The following is an 18,306-nucleotide window of genomic DNA, read 5'->3' as shown; positions in this document are numbered from 1 at the left end:
TTACATGCTTGCGATCTTTTTTAATGAACTGGTGCTGAGGACGACCCCACCACTCTTGAAAGATAGCTGGTCCCAGTTCAGTGGGCATATGTGAGTCTACAGAATAAAATATTAAATAAATTCATAAGCCGCTCCTTGTGGCCACTTGGTAGGTGTTATGGGGAATGGGTGTTTGGGTACCAGTGCATAATGGCCTGATGTTTGGGGGCTGGGGCTGCCAGTGGAAGAACAGGCTCTGCTCCTTGATGGGGTACTTATCCTCCTTGGTGTTGAGTTCCTTAATCTATAAAATGGGGAGGTTGGATCCAGTAGCCTTTTTTTTTTTTTTCCTTTTAACTTTTTTTTTTTATTTTATTTTTTTGGGGGGTACACCAAGTTCAGTCATCTGTTTTTATACACATATCCCCATATTCCCTCCCTCCCTCCCTCAACTCCCCCCCCACCCTCCCCGTCCCAGTCCTCTAAGGCATCTTCCATCCTCAAGTTGGACTCCCTTTGTTATACAACTTCCCACTGGCTATCTATTTAACAGTTGGTACTATATATATGTCTGTGCTACTCTCTCGCTTTGTCTCAGCTTCCCCTTCACCCCCCATCACCTCCCCTCAGCTCTGAATTTCTGTAACTGGCTCTTCTTGGTAGCACAGGAAGCAGTTGGGAGAGAGAGGGTATAGCGAGCTGTGGCACAGAAAACCTGCAGTTTAGCACCAGCTACTCTACTGCTTAGATGCTCAGAGCATGTTTGCAGCCTGTGAATGAAAGAACTATTTATATGAAACTGCTTTCTAAACTACTTAAAGAAAAATGGTAGAATTACTATTTCTAGTAAAGGTAATCTAGCTATTCAAAACTGAAAAAAAATTGTCTGGGAACAGAGGGAATTTTCACTTACAAAATTGTGTGGACTTGTAAACGAAACAGACCCTGCAGAAGTCAGGAATCTATCATTCACCAGTGTATTAGGGTTCTTCCGAGAAATAACCAATACGATATCTAGATATAGATATAATTGAGGGGGGAGGGCAAGATTGGGCATTTGGGATTAGCAGAGGCAAACTATTATATACAGGATGGATAAACAACCAGGCCCTATTGTATAGCTTAGGGAACTATAGTCAATACCCTGTGACAAACTACAATGAAAAGAATATGAAAAAGAATACATATATATGTAAAACTGAGTCATTTGCTGTACAGAAGAAATGAACATTGTTAACTATACTTCAGTAAGTTTTTTTTTTTTAAGATACACTTAAAAGGAGATTTATTATAAGAATTGGCTCATGCGACTATGGAAGCCAAGAAGCCCCACAGTCTGTTGTTTGCCAGCTGGAGAACTAAGAAACCCAGTGGTAAGATTCTGTCCAAGTCCAAAGGCCTGAGAATCAGGGTGAGCTGATGGTGTAACTCTCAGTCCGAGGTCAAAGGCCCATAAATCAGAAGCTCCAGTATCAGAGCTAAAGGTGGGCATCCCAGCTCAAGAAAAGAATGAATTTGCCCTTCCTTCACCTTTTTGTTCCACTCAGGTCCCTGATGGGGTGGATGTCCGTCCACAAGCGGGAGGGCAGTGCGCTTTACCCAGTCTACTGAATCACATGCTAATCTCTTCCAGGAAAACCCTCAAAGACACACCCGGAAATAAAATTTTACCATCTGAGCATCCCTTAGGCCAGTCAAGTTGACACATAAAATTAACCACCACAACTGGGCTCAAGAGCTGCCCCAAACTGCCTCATCCACTTGACTCCCCGTCCACAGGCCATTCAGTATCTGGTGAGAACCAGAGTGTCCAGGTGCCAAATAGAATATGAGAGGATGATATTTTCTTTTAGAAACAGTTCTTTCTGTCTTGCTTTCTGTTCAGAAAAGCATAGAGGGGACTTCCCTGGTGGTCCAGTGGTAAAGAATCCACCTTCCAATGCAGGGGACGTGGGTTTGATCCTTGGTCAGGGAACTAAGATCCCACATGCCATGGGGCAACTAAGCTCACGTGCCTCAACTAGAGAGCCCGTGTGCCACAAGCTACAGAGCCCACACACTCTGGAGCCCACAAGCCACATCTAGAGAGAAGCCCATGCACCGCAACAAAAGATCCTGCATGCCGCAACTAAGACACAAGGCAGCCAAAAATAATATAAACAAATAAAATATTTAAAAAAGAAAAAAAGAAAGAAAGAAAAGTATAGAGAAATAAACTGTCTCTAAAATGGAGTTCTTTCAGAATACACCCTCCTCTGGAGTCCTGAGGAGTTTCTGTCCTAATTAAGTCATTAGATTTCACAAGGCAGTGAGAAAGCCTCACACTGCGCTTTAGTCTTCATTCAATTCAACAAACATTGAGCTTCTGTTCTGTGCCAAGCACCAGGCACTTGGAGTAACATGAACAAAACATGATCCCTGCCCTCGTGACGCTTACAATCCAGTGAGAGGAGACTGGCAATTAAAATACAGAACACTAAGTTACACGGCATGGTCGAGGCTGATAAATGCTGTAGTAGAAGAAGGTAGGGTGGGTGATGGAGATCAGGAATCTCAGGGTGGGCTGGGGGGGGCAGGGGGCGGGCAGTACATATTATTATATATGTCTGGTCAGAGTTGGCCTTGCTGAAAAGTTGAGATTTAAGCAAAAAATTGAAGGAGCTGAGGAAGTTAGCCAGTGTTTGGGGAGAAACCCCTCCACGCTGAGGGGATGGCTACAGCACAGGCGCTAAGGCAGGCTCCTGCCTGGTGTGCCCTAGAGCAGTGGAGACCACCGTAGCTGGTAAAAGAAGAGGTCAGAGAAGTCACGGAGCTGGATCAGTAGGGGGCTGGCTTTTACTCTAGGTGCAATGGGATCCATTGGAAGGTTTTGAGCAGAGGAAGGGCGTGATCTAACTTACACGTTAAATGGTGGCCTGGAAGTGGAAGTAGGGAGAATGGTCAGATTCTAAATATATTCTGACGGCACAGCCAAGATGATTTCCTGAACAATTGATTGTGGAATGTGAATGAGAGGGAAAAATTTTAAATGAGTTACATTTTTGCCCTCAGCAATGGAAAGGATGGGGAAGGCCGTAGGTGGAACAGATCTGCAGGAGTGATGATCAGGAGTTTTGCTTTATTCATGTTGAGTCTGAGATGTCTGTGCAGATATCCAGGTGGAGATATCAGGTGGGCTGTGGGTATATGAGTCTGAAATGCAGGAGAGCAGCCTGGCCAGCATACAGAATTTAAAGTCAATGGGGAGTGAATATAGAGAGAGAAGAGGACCGAGGTGAGGACGAACCAGGAAGGGAGAGTGAGTACCACCAGGGAAACAGGAAGAAACTCAAGGAAGCAGGATATCATGAAAGCCAAGTGAAGAAAGTCCATCCCGGATGAGATCATCCATGTCAAATGCTCCTACAAGGCTGGGTTGGATGAGGGCTGAAAACAGTTCATTGAGTTAGCAACAAGGCGACTTCCCTGGTGGTCCAGTGGTTGAGAATCCGCCTTCCAATGCAGGGGATACAGGTGTGATCCCTGGTCAGGGAACTAAGATCCCAAATGCTCGTGGAGCAACTAAGCCCACACCACAACTAAAAAAAGAGCCCATGTGCCACAACTGCTGAGCCCATGTGCCACAACTACACAGCCCACATGCTCTGGAGCCCACCCGCCACAGCTAGAGAGAAGCCGGTGTGCCACAACAAAGCTCTGCATGCCGCAACTAAGACCCAACTCAGCAAAAAATAAATAAATAATTTAGCAACACGGTGGTCACTCGGTGACTTTTGACAGCAACATTCTATTAATAAGCTAATTTATCAAATACACTTTATTTTAGCAATCCCTGCCCAATTTGTCAAATTCTTTTATTAAACCCCTGGAATTGAGCAAGTTATATTAATTTGTCCAACTACTAATTTTCCTTGGCAATATTCAAAATTTCCAAACATTTCCATTCACTGGGTATAAGTCTGGTGATTATTACCTATATAACCCAACTTATTTTTAATTATAGTTCATGTGATATCATCCCTGTTACTTTTTAAAAACCCTCTTGGAACCACACTTTGCTCTCCTCCCAACTAGCACTTGATAGAACCTGCTTCTTTTCCCTTATTCTCACAACTGCCTGTGAAAGATCCTTTTCTTCAGTTCTACATTAAACTTTTAAATTTCTTATTAAATTTATACTGTCAATTTCTGGCTCAGACATAGTAGATGTTCAATAACATGCTTGATGAGTCAACAGAAGGAAGAGAGGGAGAGAGGGAAGGAAGGGAAAGGGAAAGTATAGAGGCTGTCACTTCTGGGACTTCCCTGGCGGTCCAGTGGTTAAGACCCCGTGCTTCCACTGCAGGGGGCATGGGTTCAACCCCTGGTCAGGGAACTAAGATCCCACGTGCCATGCGGCCAAAAAAACATACTTTATAGAGACTGTCAGTTCTAATCGGAAAATACATGGGACTCTCAGAAAGCAGACACTGCTGTGTCTTTATTCCTACTATTTTCATATTCTAGCAATCCTTAGAAATACGACCTACCTAGATAAGCTTCATTAAAACAATTTAAAAGGAAGACAAACATATACAGAAATATGTTCAGAGTTGGAAACTGTGATCAGCAAAGTACTGAACAGTCTTCTGTTAACTATTACTAAAACTAGCACTTTTTCCATAGTTCAATAACCATTAAAAATGAGACCACTTGTATTTTTTCCAAAACAGGTTTACCATCGTAGGAAGTAAAATTTCATCTCCTGTATTAATATATGTTAACACTTGTAATCACAGTTCAGGGTGGATTCTCTCAGCCCCAGTAAATTATTCACGCTCTAGTAATGCGTAAGATAAAAAATGCTGTGGAAATCACTGGCCTAGGTTCCAGCTCTGAATGTGACCTTTCAGCAGTCATTAATTTCTGTGAGCTTGTTTCCTGTCTGCTAAAAATAGGACAGCGACATCTATACCTCTGACCTCAGGGTTGTGAGAATCATATGAGGAAACATGTGAAAACACCTTGGAAAATGGGAAAAGGAGCAGTGTGACTTGTGGTTAGATCACTCCTCAAGTTTTCTGAACCTGATCATAAAGATTCTGAGGGTCACAGAGGCAAAAGCCACCATGCTTGTGCCATCACCCCCCGCGGCCGACCACTTCAGTCTCTGAACTCTAGCTACGCTCCTGCGCTTGGTCTGGAATGCTGTCCCCTGCTCTTGGGAGTGGCAGCCAGGTGGGCCTCCCTAGGTGTCACGGAGAAACACTCGTCTCCATTGGAAGAGAGCGCGAGAATCCAATCCTCAATTTTCTCCTGTTTGCCTAAGCCAGTGCCCATAAGCAGAATGGTGGATGTCACAAGGATAGGAAGCCACATAACACCGCCACCGCTTTCTGAATCCTGTCCTGGTGTCACCATGTACATAACCCCTGGGAGAGCCTTTCTGTCGCTATTTCCAGTGAGTTCAGAATTAGAAAAGCATGGAAGAGGTTAATGCAGTTCTTGGGACATTTCAAACTCACCCCTCCAACACAACAAAGAAGGGACTGTGCCTGCTGCTTTTGTGCAGCTTGTGAGAGAGGGGCAGCCTGGGGGCCCGAGGAGGGGCTGCGTCACTGGTATAAAAGGTTCTCTGTGGCTATCACGATTCCTCAGCAGATCCGACTCCTCTGAGCCAACCTCAGCACGCACCTCCTGTCCAGCCCGCTGCCCAGCGGAGGGCAGGCTCTGAAGGCCTGGCAGTTAGGATGGACGGCACGGGGGTGGGCAGAGGCCCTCCAGTCCTCCACCCGGCGTGCTGCAGCTCGTGCACACAGGGTGGTGGCAGAGGCTGAGGCAGTTCCCAGAGCTCTGCACCGCCTGGCATGCCTGGTCCTGCCCACTTTGCGCCTCTGGGAGTGTCAACACTGCAAAACAGCTTCAAGGAGAGCTGCCAGCGAGCACTCGCAATTATGAAACAACTGCCTTGTTGTCTGTGGTCTCACTTAAATGTTGCCAAACCTATTTCATGGCTCTCCTACAGAAACTCTGATTTGGAAGGAAACTTGATTCATCTGATTTGATTATTTGGCTAAATAATTATCTGACTACTTGGCCAAATTTGATTATTTGGTTAAATTATAAATATGTCAAATAACTGCCAATGTTAAACGCTTCCGGCCTTTTCTATTTAATTATCCAAGAGTATCCACTCATGGCCTGCTTCTTCCTAAAGCTGTGCCTCTGTCTTTCCCCCAGTTTCCCACCAGGTAGAGGTTATAATCTCATATTCTCAAAGCATGTTCTGAAATGTCCCTTTCAAAAAAGGTACTGCTCAGAATAAACATGAACCTGGGCTTTCAGGTCCTCCCAAGTCATCTGGAAGAAAGAAATGGTTCATATATGTTCTGAGGAGTTCATTTAAGGGGAAATACTGATCTTTATTTAGGCTAAAACTTGTTTTTAATTCTTTTAATTCATGTGGTTATCAAATATCTATTTTTTAAGGTTGGTACTTTTGTTTAAGGCCCCATTGTTATCTTTTTTAAAAAGTCTTTGTAACATTCCCCAAATGACAAACACCAAAAGGTAATAAAAGCGCTTCCATCCGGCCCAGCCCTGCACCCCGTGGTGGGGGCTGAGTGGTGGGTACACTATGACAAACCCTCTGCCCTGTGCTCAGGAGAGTCTCGACTCCTTGGTTCCTTGCCCGGAGGTTGTTTCTACTCAAACACATAAAGTACTTGAAATACTGGATACTGAAATACATGGCAGGCAGAAGTTAAAATTCTACACATCGGAAATTCTCTGGCGGTCCAGTGGTTAGGACTCCACACTTTCACTGCCAAGTACCCGGGTTCAATCCCTTGTCAGGAAACTAAGATCCCACAAGCCACGTGGTGTGGCTCAAAAAAAAAAACAACAACGACAAAAAAAACCCAACATTCTACAAATCTGTTCTGATATGTGAATAAATTTTTATTTCTATATAAAGGGAAAACCAATTTCACGTAAAGCTACCTAATCCATATTTCCAGTAGTGAAGGCGTTAAATTCACTACCTACCTTCAAAACGCTTCAAATAAAATCTAGCTAGGAAAATACATAAAGAATTCAGACTATAAAACTCTGCAGATAATTAAATGGTCAAAATAATACCGGAACTACTGTTAACAAAAACCAAATCATAATATTCTAAGAGCCCTAACTATAGTTCACTTGGAAGTACACATAATCAGTACCAAATTTATATATTAGGTCGTAATAGGCAATTGGAAGCAAACAGTATCAAACTGTATAACTTTTAAAAATTAACCTGAAGTTGTTAAGAACTATACAAAAACTGATCTTATTCTTCCAGTTCTCCCAAAAGCTCTACAAAATCAGTGATGTACCATTCTGCGTTGTCCTTTACTTGCTGCCTGATCACATTTCCTCCAAATCCAATGAAAGCATCCTAAGAAGAGAACAAAAGGGAAACAGTTTAAAAGAGAGGGAGAAAGACACAGCGGCAGCCTAGGGCAATCAGTGCTGTTTAAAAGAATAAACTCTGTGCCAAGGGAGGTGAGCCCAGCCTCGCTGGGGCACCTCACTGCCCCCCTCCCCGTGCGCCTCCCCCCCACCCCACCGCCGCCCTGGGGATGAACGGGTCTGACCACCACCGCTGCAAATGCGCTTCAGCTGGACACTGTGGGCTTCAGGAGAACTGGAACCCTCTTAAAACCAAGACAACTGCTTACAAAAATAAAACCACACCAGGTGGTAAATGTCTGCGTTCTAAACTGGGTGGCCATCACATCCAAGCCAGACGATTTCAAAGAAAGAAGATCAAAGAGAAGCCTGTCGTGTCGTGGAAATGCCCAAAGCCTGGAATCAGGACCACAGCAGGTATCTCCCGGCGGCTGTCCTGGGAGAACCTGAGGGACCTCCCTCCCGGGAAGGTGTGTTATTCTGGGCTGAAGGAGATGGCAACCCCAGAGCACCTTAGCAGCACTCTATTTTTTCACTGGTGAATTATTTAAAGGTACATTGCTTCATTAACTTCTGCTCAGTGATACCTTCTTTTAGTGAAAGATCTTTTTAAATGGTATTTTCTCTTTTTCTGCCAGGCTACAGACACAATATACACTAATTTAGAAGTACAAAATTCTCTTACCTGCCCTTTGTCTTTGTTTTTATTTTCATACCATACAAGAGGGAAAAAATAACTAGATTCTTACTTCTAGTTAAATTTAACCTCTGTGGCAGCCCTTTCTGCATGCCAGCACCAGCTCAGGCTGTCCTAACACACTGACTTGTTCCTTCTCAGTCCAGAAGCTTTCCAGGGCTTCCCATGACCCAAAGGTAACACCAGAGTCCCTGGTATGTGGGATCTGCTTCTCTTGATGAAGGGAAAGCCTACTCCTGTCATTCCTGGCCCACTGACCAGCCCAGGACTATGCCCAGTACATCCTTACTGTGCTCTGCTGCTTCCCCTCCCTCTAGAAACTTCCCCCTCCAAGTCCTGCTGGGCCTCCACATGGTGGCTGCTAACTGTCCTTTAGGGTACAGATTCCTCTGACCACCTTCCAGGGCTACACACCTGCATGCACACCACTTTCTCCCGGGTCAGCTGTCTTCTGACTGGTAGGATCGTCTGGAATTTGTAATTTCACCCTTTCTGGACACAGGGAATGGGGGACCCCTGAGAGAACCCTGCATTTTATACCTTGAATTCCTCATTCAACTAGCCCGGCGCTCACTGCTTAGTTGACCCCGACATCAGCTGTAAATCATCTAAGAACGTGTTATGTCAAACTTTTTCAAGTAGTGTTAAAAGGATCCCAAAAGATTCTTTAACCATTTATGATTAATCATTGACAGAGACAGATAATATTTTTAGATCTCAGGAAACTAGGTAGTAAAACGTTCACCACTGTATTTGTGGTTCAGTTTTTCTTAAATTAGAGTGAGATGGTATAGTCAAAGTTCACCGTGAAATGGGATGTGAAATGGACATGTGATAGTTAAGATATTGGCTGTGCAGGATTTGTTTCCTGCTAGTCTCAAAAAACAATGTTAAGGGACTTCCTTAGTGGCGCAGTGGTTAAGAATCTCTCCCCCTGGGTTCGAGTCCTGGTCCAGGAAGATCCCACATGCTGCAGAGCAACTAAGCCCATGTGCCACAACTACTGAGCCTGTGCTCTAGAGCCCGCGAGCCACAACTATTGAGCCCACGTGCCAAAACTACTGAAGCCTGTGTACCTGGAGCCTGTGCTCCACAACAAGAGAAGCCACCGCAGTGAGAAGCCTGTGCACCACAATGAAGAGTAGCCCATGCTTGCCACAACTAGAGAAAGCTGGCACCCAGCAACGAAGACCCAACTCAGCCAATTAATTAATTAATTGATTAAGTAATTAATTTAAAAACAAACAAAAAACCAATATTAATTCAGAAGAATAAAATGCTTTAATACGGGCACGGTAGCAAACCTCCCTGAGCCTCAGTTCCTGATCAGTAAAAAGGAGAAGATAATACTTTTACCTCACTGGGCTGTTATGAGGATTAAATGAGATAACACATGAGGAAATATAAAACAACATTAAAATTTTGGTTATAGTATAACAGCTGCATTATTTGTGGAAATGAAGCCAAAACTTGTTGAGCACATACTTGGGCTAAGAGGTAGCAGTCATACTGCTGGGACAAGGGGTCTTTGGAAGTTTTAAAAGATTTTTAATTTCCTTATTTGCAACCTTCCTTGGGTTTACAAAAGGTCAATTAACATACTGAGATGGAATTTGTTTATTTTGTTTTTTATTTTACACTGATATAGGTTTTTGTTTAACTCTCATAAATTGTACTGAGTTCTAAGTCAGCTGTCAACAATAAAAGTACAACCGCAAAAAATTAGTACGCTTAATACATACAGCAGGAGGACAGGCTTCCATGTCTGTGGCTCCATCTCCAATCATGATTATTTTCTTAAAATGAAATTTTTCCTTTAAAAATTTAATAACTTTTCCTTTCCCACCAGATTCGGCTGTTGGCTGTGTCTCATCAAAGCCTGCATATGCACCTTAAAAGAGCCATTAAAACAGTATTAAAGATCCACACGATTATATCATTAGGGCCAGCTTTTTGCATAGATGATAGCCTCACCTTCGTGTCACTGACAAAGCTAAAAATGGCCTTTAGTAAAGTGACACAGCCTGGACTTCCCCGCTTATTCCTCAAGATGAACAAGCTTTGCTTTTAAATTACAAACACCTCTTGGCAAGGTTACTTCTTTAGGTGACAAACATCTTGGGGTAAATTAGCTTTATCCTCTAAGCTTCCAGTGTAGTAATTCTCAAAACTTGCTGAGGTGGCAGAACACCATGAAATAGTAATATATTAATTTACAACATGTTAATACACACTTTCATCTCAGAGGAGATTCCAATTTATACTTGATGCATTATTTCCATTCTTACAGTAATTACCACACTTATTCTCTACTTTTTTTTTAATGATTTCTATCTATAGACCCTTCAAAAGTGTTCCATTAACACACTTAAATTGTTTTAATTAATATTATTTGGCTTTAAGCATGTCAGGAACCCCTTGATATAACCAGAGACATCTTGAGATAACAGAAAACCATAGCTGTGGCTCTGTGATGGTCCAGAGAGGGGTCAGGAGGTGCCTCGAAAGGCCACTACGGTGCAGTGACTTGTTCACAAATAAACTCTCCTTCCTGAGTCTAAATTGATTCAAATACATGAGAGCTTTCATAAAACTGAAATATGATGCATAACAAAATAATTCCTATGTAACCCATATGACTTAGCGTGTTACTAAGTGCAGACATTTATCTACAGATAGATGATTATATGGATACTGAAGGTAGATGAGAGGATGATCTACTTCTACTTTACAGAACAAAGGATACCAAAGTGTAAAAGACATCAGTAAAGAGAATCCTTTATCTCAGTGTTTAACTGTGATGCTACCTTGCTTAAGCTGCATTCCAACAGACATTACCAAGGATATTGAATACAAAAACTGATAAGAAGGGGAAAGTGTTACCATTAAAGACTTACCATTAAAGTAGAATTTCAGCCTGTTGGCAAATACATTGGTTGATGGGATGTTGAGCTTTGAAGCAACATACTCCACAATGCTCCTAAAGCCACCAGATATTAGGAAAACTTGAACATTTCGCTCTTGTAGGCGACTTACTAGCTCCCTGCAAAAAAACATATAAAATACCAAACACTGATTAATACAAAAGAGAAAACATGAAACATGAAAAAGAAACTCAAATATATTTTTTCTCCTGAATGCATTTGCCCAAGGTACATCAGACAAGGTATACTGCCTAATGAATTAATGTTTTATATATTTTTTTTTCTAAAAGCACTTAGAAATTAATGGGTGGGGCTTGACTGCTTTAGGAAACCCTTCCACAACTCTATTCTGCCTATGGACCCAGAAACACAAGATGAAGAACAGGCTTAGGCTCTCCATGGGGAGAGAGGGAGGGCAGACATGGGCAGGACCAACCAGCAGACAAGACCACATACAAGTACCAAAAGAACCACACAGAAGGGAGCTCTAAAGTAATGGTGAGATACCCGTGGAAGAACGTGCCCCCACATGCAGGTGCTGATAGGGAGACAGTGTACCCAGACCAGGGATCTCCTTACCTGATGCCGGGGGTCAGGTGTGGGGGGTGCTCTGCTATGAGCCTCTGCACCTGTTCCCTGGAGGGCTGGATCAGAGCTAAGCGCTCTGTGAGGGCAGCCTTGAAAGGCACTGCCCCGCCCATGGCTCGCCGTGTCCTAGGAGGAAGACCCAACAATCAGGTCAGCCAAGTGCTGTCTTTGAAGTTTTCCTGCCTACCCACCCCAGCTCCTCACAAGGTCCACCCATGAGGAAGGTGCCCCACCATACGACAGATGTGCTGTGTTGCCATGGGAGTGAGTGAGGCCTGGGATAAACTATTGAAAAGTTTGCTTGAGAATCACATTAGTGATTCTCAACCACACTCTCAACCAGGACGCAAAGCAACGGACCCCTGAAGACCCTCCAGGCCGTCTTCTTTGGTTACTTATTGTCGTCACTCCCCTGACCAAGCTGAGTGTGTCATCCATATTTGTCATCCAGAGGCAACTATACACATTTTTTGCCATAAATATTTGTATAAATGGATGGTTGGATGATGTACACTACCAAATTCAGCTCAGTGATGGGAGAAAAAGCCTAGTGCCCACGTTTCATAGGCAGGGACTAAGATCAGGGAATTGTGGCTCTGGTTCTGCACGTCATCCAAAAGTCACTCTTCTTTTGCAATTCTTTATCATTTCGTACAAGGTGAATAAATACTGTTCCTACATTTCTGACACAGCATCCTCAACTCCACAGAATTTGGCCAGCTCATCAATTCCTTCTTCTCTGATGACCGTGCTATCAACATCAAAGCACACTGCATCAGCTGAACAGAAAAGTTTCCTCAACTCTGAATGGGAGACCATCTTTGGAAGAATTTTCCTCCTACAACAGAAAAAGATAAATATATTTAAAGACAAAAAAAAAAAAAACTCATAAAAAGGTCTAATTTTGCCTAGGAATATCAATATATTTTTTTAAATTTATTTATTTATTTATCTTATTGGCTATGTTGGGTCTTTTTTGCTGTGCGCGGGCTTTCTTTTTTTTTAGTTGCGGTGAGTGGGGGCTACTCTTCGTTGTGGTGCACAGGCTCCTCATTGCCGTGGCCTCTCTTGTTACGGAGCATGGGCTCTAGGCGCGTGGGCTTCAGTAGTTGCAGCACATGGACTCATAAGTTGTGGCTCACGGGCTCTAAAACGCAGGCTCAGTAGTTGTGGCACACAGGCTTAGTTACTCCGCGGCATGTGGGATTTTCCTGGAGCAGGGATCGAACCCGTGTCCCCTCCGTTGGCAGGTGGATTCTCAACCACTGCGCCACCTAGGAAGCCCTCAATACATTTTAATTTGTATCAAAGTCAGGGTAGCCCACATAAGCATGTCCTCATGGAGTCATTCATTTTTTTTTTAACACAAATTAAGCATCTTCCAAATGTCAGGCTCTGGGGTTACAAAGATGAGCGGGACCCAAACTCTGCTCCCAGAAATTCAGTCTAGTGAAGGTACCAACTTAGGGATATATTTGATGTTCAACCAATATTCAAGTACTGTTGACCTAACAATTAGAGCAACAAGGCAAGCACTGTAATGGAAATGTGCATAAGATACCACGAGCACACAGAGAAAACGTTTAACCTTGTCTCTGAAACAGGGCTTCCAAGAAGTTACAGGCATTTGAGCTGAATCTTGCAGAGTAAGTGGCCCTCTGAGTGGGTTCTCAAAGGGCAGGACGTGAATTGGGCGTGTGCTGGGAATTAGCAGGGAGGGGGATCTGGCAGCAAGACGAGAGGGTAGTGACGCCAGAGGGAAGAGCACAGGCAAAGGCAAGACGGCAGAAGCACAGATGACGAGCTGGAAGCTGCCTGACGGCCCAGTCCAGCTGCCAGGCAGTGCACAGGGAGTTAGTGTGGGCTAGGCTAAGAAGTTTGGATTTTAACTTCTGGCTAAGAGGAAATCTTGAAAGGCTTTCCCCCTCAGAAGAGAAGTCAGAGCTAAACATCCACATGTGTTAGTCTCCAGTGCAGAGGTGGTAACTGGAGGCACGGCTTGATGGAAGTCACCAGAGAAAGAGGAGAGGGGGAGAAAGAAGAGGGCTGAGGACAGAGTGCAGGAATGGGACATTCAAGTCAGGAGCCTGAGAAAGAAAATGAGAGGAGAAGGTAACGGGAAGAAACTGTGGGAGACCATAGTGCTACACAAGCTAGAGGATAGTTTCAAAAGAATTTTGAGTATTTCTTTTTTTTTTTTTTTTCCAAAAAATCACTGTACTAGAGTTGTGGAGGTGAACAAGATCCTAGAGGTCACGCAGACCACTCTCCCATCAGAGACTAATGTGTCATGTACAACAGCACACGAACGCTGCACATCATCTCTATTTAGCATAAACAGAGGCTGAAACAGACTCAAAGGAGGCTGGCCAACCCACTTTGCAACTGATTTCAAACCAGTGCATTTGGCAGGATGATCCAGTTCAAAGTTGACCTGGAAAAAAAAAAATCTTTTAAGCCAGAGGTCAGCAAACTACAGCTAGTAGGCCAAATCCAGCCTGCCACTTATCTTCGCACAGCCTATGAAGAATGACTTTTACATTTTAAATAGTTGGGAAAAAATAGAAGAACAATATTTTGTGAAACATGAAAATTAAAAAAAATTCAAAATTCAGTGTCTGTAAATAAAGTGTTATTGGAATACAGCCATGTTCATCGTTTATGTGTCTATAGCAGCTTTCCCACTACAACAGACAAGTTGAGTAGCTGTATCAGAGACTGTATGGCCTGCAAAGCCTGAAATATTTACCATGTGGCCCTTCACAGAAAAAATTTGCTGATCCTTGTTTTGAGCCCTTACAAGAGAGTACTCCAAACAGGAAATGTGAGTTTTATTGGAGACCTGCTAAAAACAGGCAAGGGAGGGTACATTAATGAATCCAGTTAGATAATACAATCTTGAACTCTGCACTAACATTATCAACCTAAATGTGAATAAGTCCCCATTCAACAGAAAACTATTCTTAAAAAACATGAATACTAAACACATCTGCTACTGGTTATCTACAATCTGTTTTCTCCTCCAGCATCACCCACTTGTTCAAGCGGATCCCTCAACTTAGAGGACTGACTTCCTAGGTTCGCATATCATCCACTCTCTGGGGCTGAGCGCCATTGCTGGTTGGCTCTCTTCTGTTCTCTTAATGTTGCAATGGCCCATGGTCCGTCCTTGGTCTTCTCTACCTATATTCACTCCCTAGATGAATTAATCCATCCAGGCTCATGGCTTTAAACGTCATCTCTATGACAGTAACTCCCAAATGTACACCTGCAGCTCAGTTTTCTCTCCCAAACTCTAAACTCCAACTACCTACCTGACTTCCACTCAGATGCCTGGTAAACATCCCAAACTTAACATGTCCCAAACTGAGCTCCTGATCTTCCTTCCCCACCAAAAACTGTCATTCTTGCAGCCTTCCTCCTCTCCCTTGATGGCAACTCCATTCTTCAGTCACCCTTGACATTTCTCTTTCTCTCAAATCCCACATCCACTCTTTCGGGAAATGCTGTTGGTTCTGCCTTTAAGATCCAACTAAAATACGACCACTCCTCACCACATCCACTGCTATTCTAGCCTGAGTCACCCATGTTTCTTGCCAAGATTATACCAAAGCCTCCTAAAAGGTCCCCACTCCAGTATTTGCTCTCAACACAACAGCCAGAGAATCCCTGTAAGTTGTAAGCCAAATCATGTTACACTCCTGGCTCAGAATCCTTCAACGGTTCTTCATTTTACTAAAAGTAAAAGCCAAAGTCCTTATGATTACCTAGAAGGTCTGCCCCCCAGCTGTGGCACAACCACCACCACCACCACCCCACTACCACCACCACCACGCCCTTGCCATTACTTCTCTGGCCTCATTTTCTACTCCTTTCCCCCTGTTTACTCTACTCCAGCCTCACTGGTCCTCTTGCTGCTCTGCAAATACACCAGGCAGGCTCCCCACTTAGGACCTTTGCTCCGGCTGTGCACTTGGAGGGAAGGCTCATCACGTGAATATTCACTTGGCCAATTCCTTTGGCAAGAGTTTGCCCAAATGTCAACCTGACCACCCTGTTTACCACGGTAACCTTCCTCCCTAACCTTATCCCCAATATTACTAACCTCCCTCATGATGCCCTACTTCTTTATTCTGTAACATCTCTCATCTTCCAACACTCAATAAAACTTTTATTATGTGATATCTATCTGTTCCCATTAGGATGTAAATTTCACAAGAGTACGCTCTTTATCAGCTTTGTTCACTGCTGGATGCTTAGGACTGAGTACAGTATTTGGCACATAGTAGGGCTCAGCAATACCTGTTGAATTAAGTGAATGAATAAAGCTCAAATGCCATTTTCACTGTTAAGACTTCCCTGATTCCCCTGAGCTGGAAAAAATATCTCCCCAGAACTTCCACAGTACTTGTGTAGACCTGTTTTTAAGATATGGAATTTATAATATTCCAACTTGTCTTAAATTGATTTATGTGCATATCACCTCCATTCTTGGATTGAAAGCTCTTTATATTAATATCCAAATTTTTCCAAAACACCTATTGCTTTGAACCTCTTTTGAGTAGATGCTCAATTAATTTCTGAAGGTTGAATGAATAAATAAAATGATACAACTGTGAATTACATACCCACAACTAACCATTTTTTAAACGTTTTATTGTGACAAATTCCAAATACATACAGAAATAGAAAGTATGAATACACAAACTCCATGTTATTTATCATCTTGCTCCAACAATCAGAGCAAATCTCACTTCACCAACAACACTATAAAAGTTTCCAACATTGGGGGTTGGAGCTCCCATATATCCAAGCAATCCTTGGACACCAGCAGGGTATCCTATACATCAACTCAATTCCAACACTATCTACCCAGAAAGAGAGCATCAGATTCCAGAGGTTAAGGGTTCAGTCCCACAAGACTGACCCCACTCCACCCCCGACACACACACACACACACACACACACACTTCAAATGCCAGTTACAACTCCAGATTATCACCTGTGCTTCTGACTGACTCACTATAGACCAAAGGTTCCAACGACCCCCTCCTTGGGTTTGATTAAATTGTTAGAGTGACTTACAGAACTTTACAAGATTTATTCTAAAAAGATATAACTCAGGAACAGCAGATGAAAGAAATGTACAGGGCAAGGTATGTGGGAAGGGGCATGGAGCTTCTGTGCCCTCTCCAGGCATGCCGTTCTCCTCAAATCTCCTTGTGTTCACCAACCCAGAAGCTCTTCAAATCCCGTCCTTTTCGGAGGACTCATTACAAGGGCATAATTTATTAAATCATTGGTCATTGGTGACTGAGCTCAGCCTCTAGCCTCTCTTTCCTCCCCAGAGGTCAGGGCAACGGGACCAAAAGTTCCAACCCTCTAATCACATGGTTGGCTCTCATGGCAAACAGCCCCCATCCTTAGGTGGGTCCAAAAGTCACCGCATTAACGTAAGAGACATCTTTATCGCTCTCATCACAGGAAATTCCAAGGATTTTAGGAGCTCTGAGCCAGAAATAGGGCAGGATCAAATACATGTTTATTACAAATCGCAATCTCACACCCACACACTTTCACCTTTGAGATAAATCTGATTTATCTCAAAGCAAATCATCATATCATTCCACACAAAATTATTTCAGTATGTATTTTTAAAAGGTAAAGACTTTCTTTTTAATGCAGTCATCAGCACTTAAATTTTAACTACACTACGTGCCTGCCTGTGTTCAGGTTTGGCTGCTGAGGACTGTAGAATCAAATCAGGTTAATCACATCAGACCTCATGATGCCCTTGCTCACCCATTCCTCATCATTAGCATATAAATTAACATGATGTCTCTGTTATTCAATTCATTTATACCCTTCATGATTTGAATCCTATTTCACCACTCTATTCCCCATTGCTCTTCTCCCCCGCCACAAACACTCACATACACACACCCACACTTCATGCTCAAAGAATACAGGGGATTTCTTGTTCCTTAAACATGTCATGGTTTTTTAATTCTCTGTACCTTTGCAAATGCTGTTCCCTCTGCCTTAAATCACCTAATTACTCATGTCTAGTGGGGAAATTCCTATTTATTCTTCAAGGTGCAGATTAAATGATTTTCCCTGTACTAGCACCTTCATAACCCCCTCAGAGAACTAATTAATCACTCCCATTCCTCTCCTAGACTGTGAGGTCCTTCAGGGTAGGGACCTTGACTGAATTATCTTTCTGTTTCCAGCACCGTGGGTGTTAAAATTAAATGTTTCATGAATTAAGAGTTGCACCTAAGCAGTTACTAAGAACTCAACACAGAATCAAATAGATTACTGTTCTCAATAAAACAATTCCAATTTAGTGTGCTATTACCCTAAAATTAAAATCCTTAACCAGCAATGATGACTATAACAGAGAAAGAGAATCAACATCATATATTCTGAAGTTGGAAGGAAACCCAAAGCCATTATCTGTGGCTAGTCCCATGCCTTTCTGCAGGAACAATATTAATACATCCATTTCACAGATTAACTAATAGAGGTATAAGGAAGTCAAATGCTTTACCCAAAGTCATACAGCTCCTAAGCGATGGCCAAAGAACTGAAACTTGGACCTCAAATGTACAGAGACAACGTAAGAGAGGTGGGTAAATTAAGCAGAATTAAATAAGGTTAGACATTGTTAAGAACGTAACATGG

The 18,306-nt window shown here is 43.0% G+C and overlaps 1 protein-coding gene across 6 annotated transcripts in view; it reads right to left on the bottom strand.

Moving 5' to 3' along the window:
• Positions 1-6,897: 6,897 nt before the first annotated feature.
• The window catches only part of PSPH (phosphoserine phosphatase), a 45,884-nt gene continuing 34,475 nt past the window's right edge, over positions 6,898-18,306 (bottom strand). For all 6 annotated transcript variants that reach the window (XM_057695173.1, XM_057695170.1, XM_057695171.1 and 3 more), the window contains 5 exons: positions 12,299-12,457; positions 11,611-11,745; positions 11,005-11,150; positions 9,850-9,998; positions 6,898-7,396 (listed from right to left, as the gene is read on the bottom strand). In XM_057695173.1, the coding sequence (XP_057551156.1) occupies positions 7,289-7,396; positions 9,850-9,998; positions 11,005-11,150; positions 11,611-11,745; positions 12,299-12,438 (678 nt within the window). In that variant the 5' untranslated portion in view covers positions 12,439-12,457 and the 3' untranslated portion in view covers positions 6,898-7,288. The remainder of the gene's footprint in view (positions 7,397-9,849; positions 9,999-11,004; positions 11,151-11,610; positions 11,746-12,298; positions 12,458-18,306) is intronic.

The sequence above is a fragment of the Hippopotamus amphibius genome, chromosome 9, assembly GCF_030028045.1.
Source record: "Hippopotamus amphibius kiboko isolate mHipAmp2 chromosome 9, mHipAmp2.hap2, whole genome shotgun sequence".
NCBI lineage: Eukaryota > Metazoa > Chordata > Mammalia > Artiodactyla > Hippopotamidae > Hippopotamus > Hippopotamus amphibius.
The sequence above is the reverse complement of the archived record's forward strand: the minus strand, read 5'-3'. Positions and strand labels throughout refer to the sequence as shown.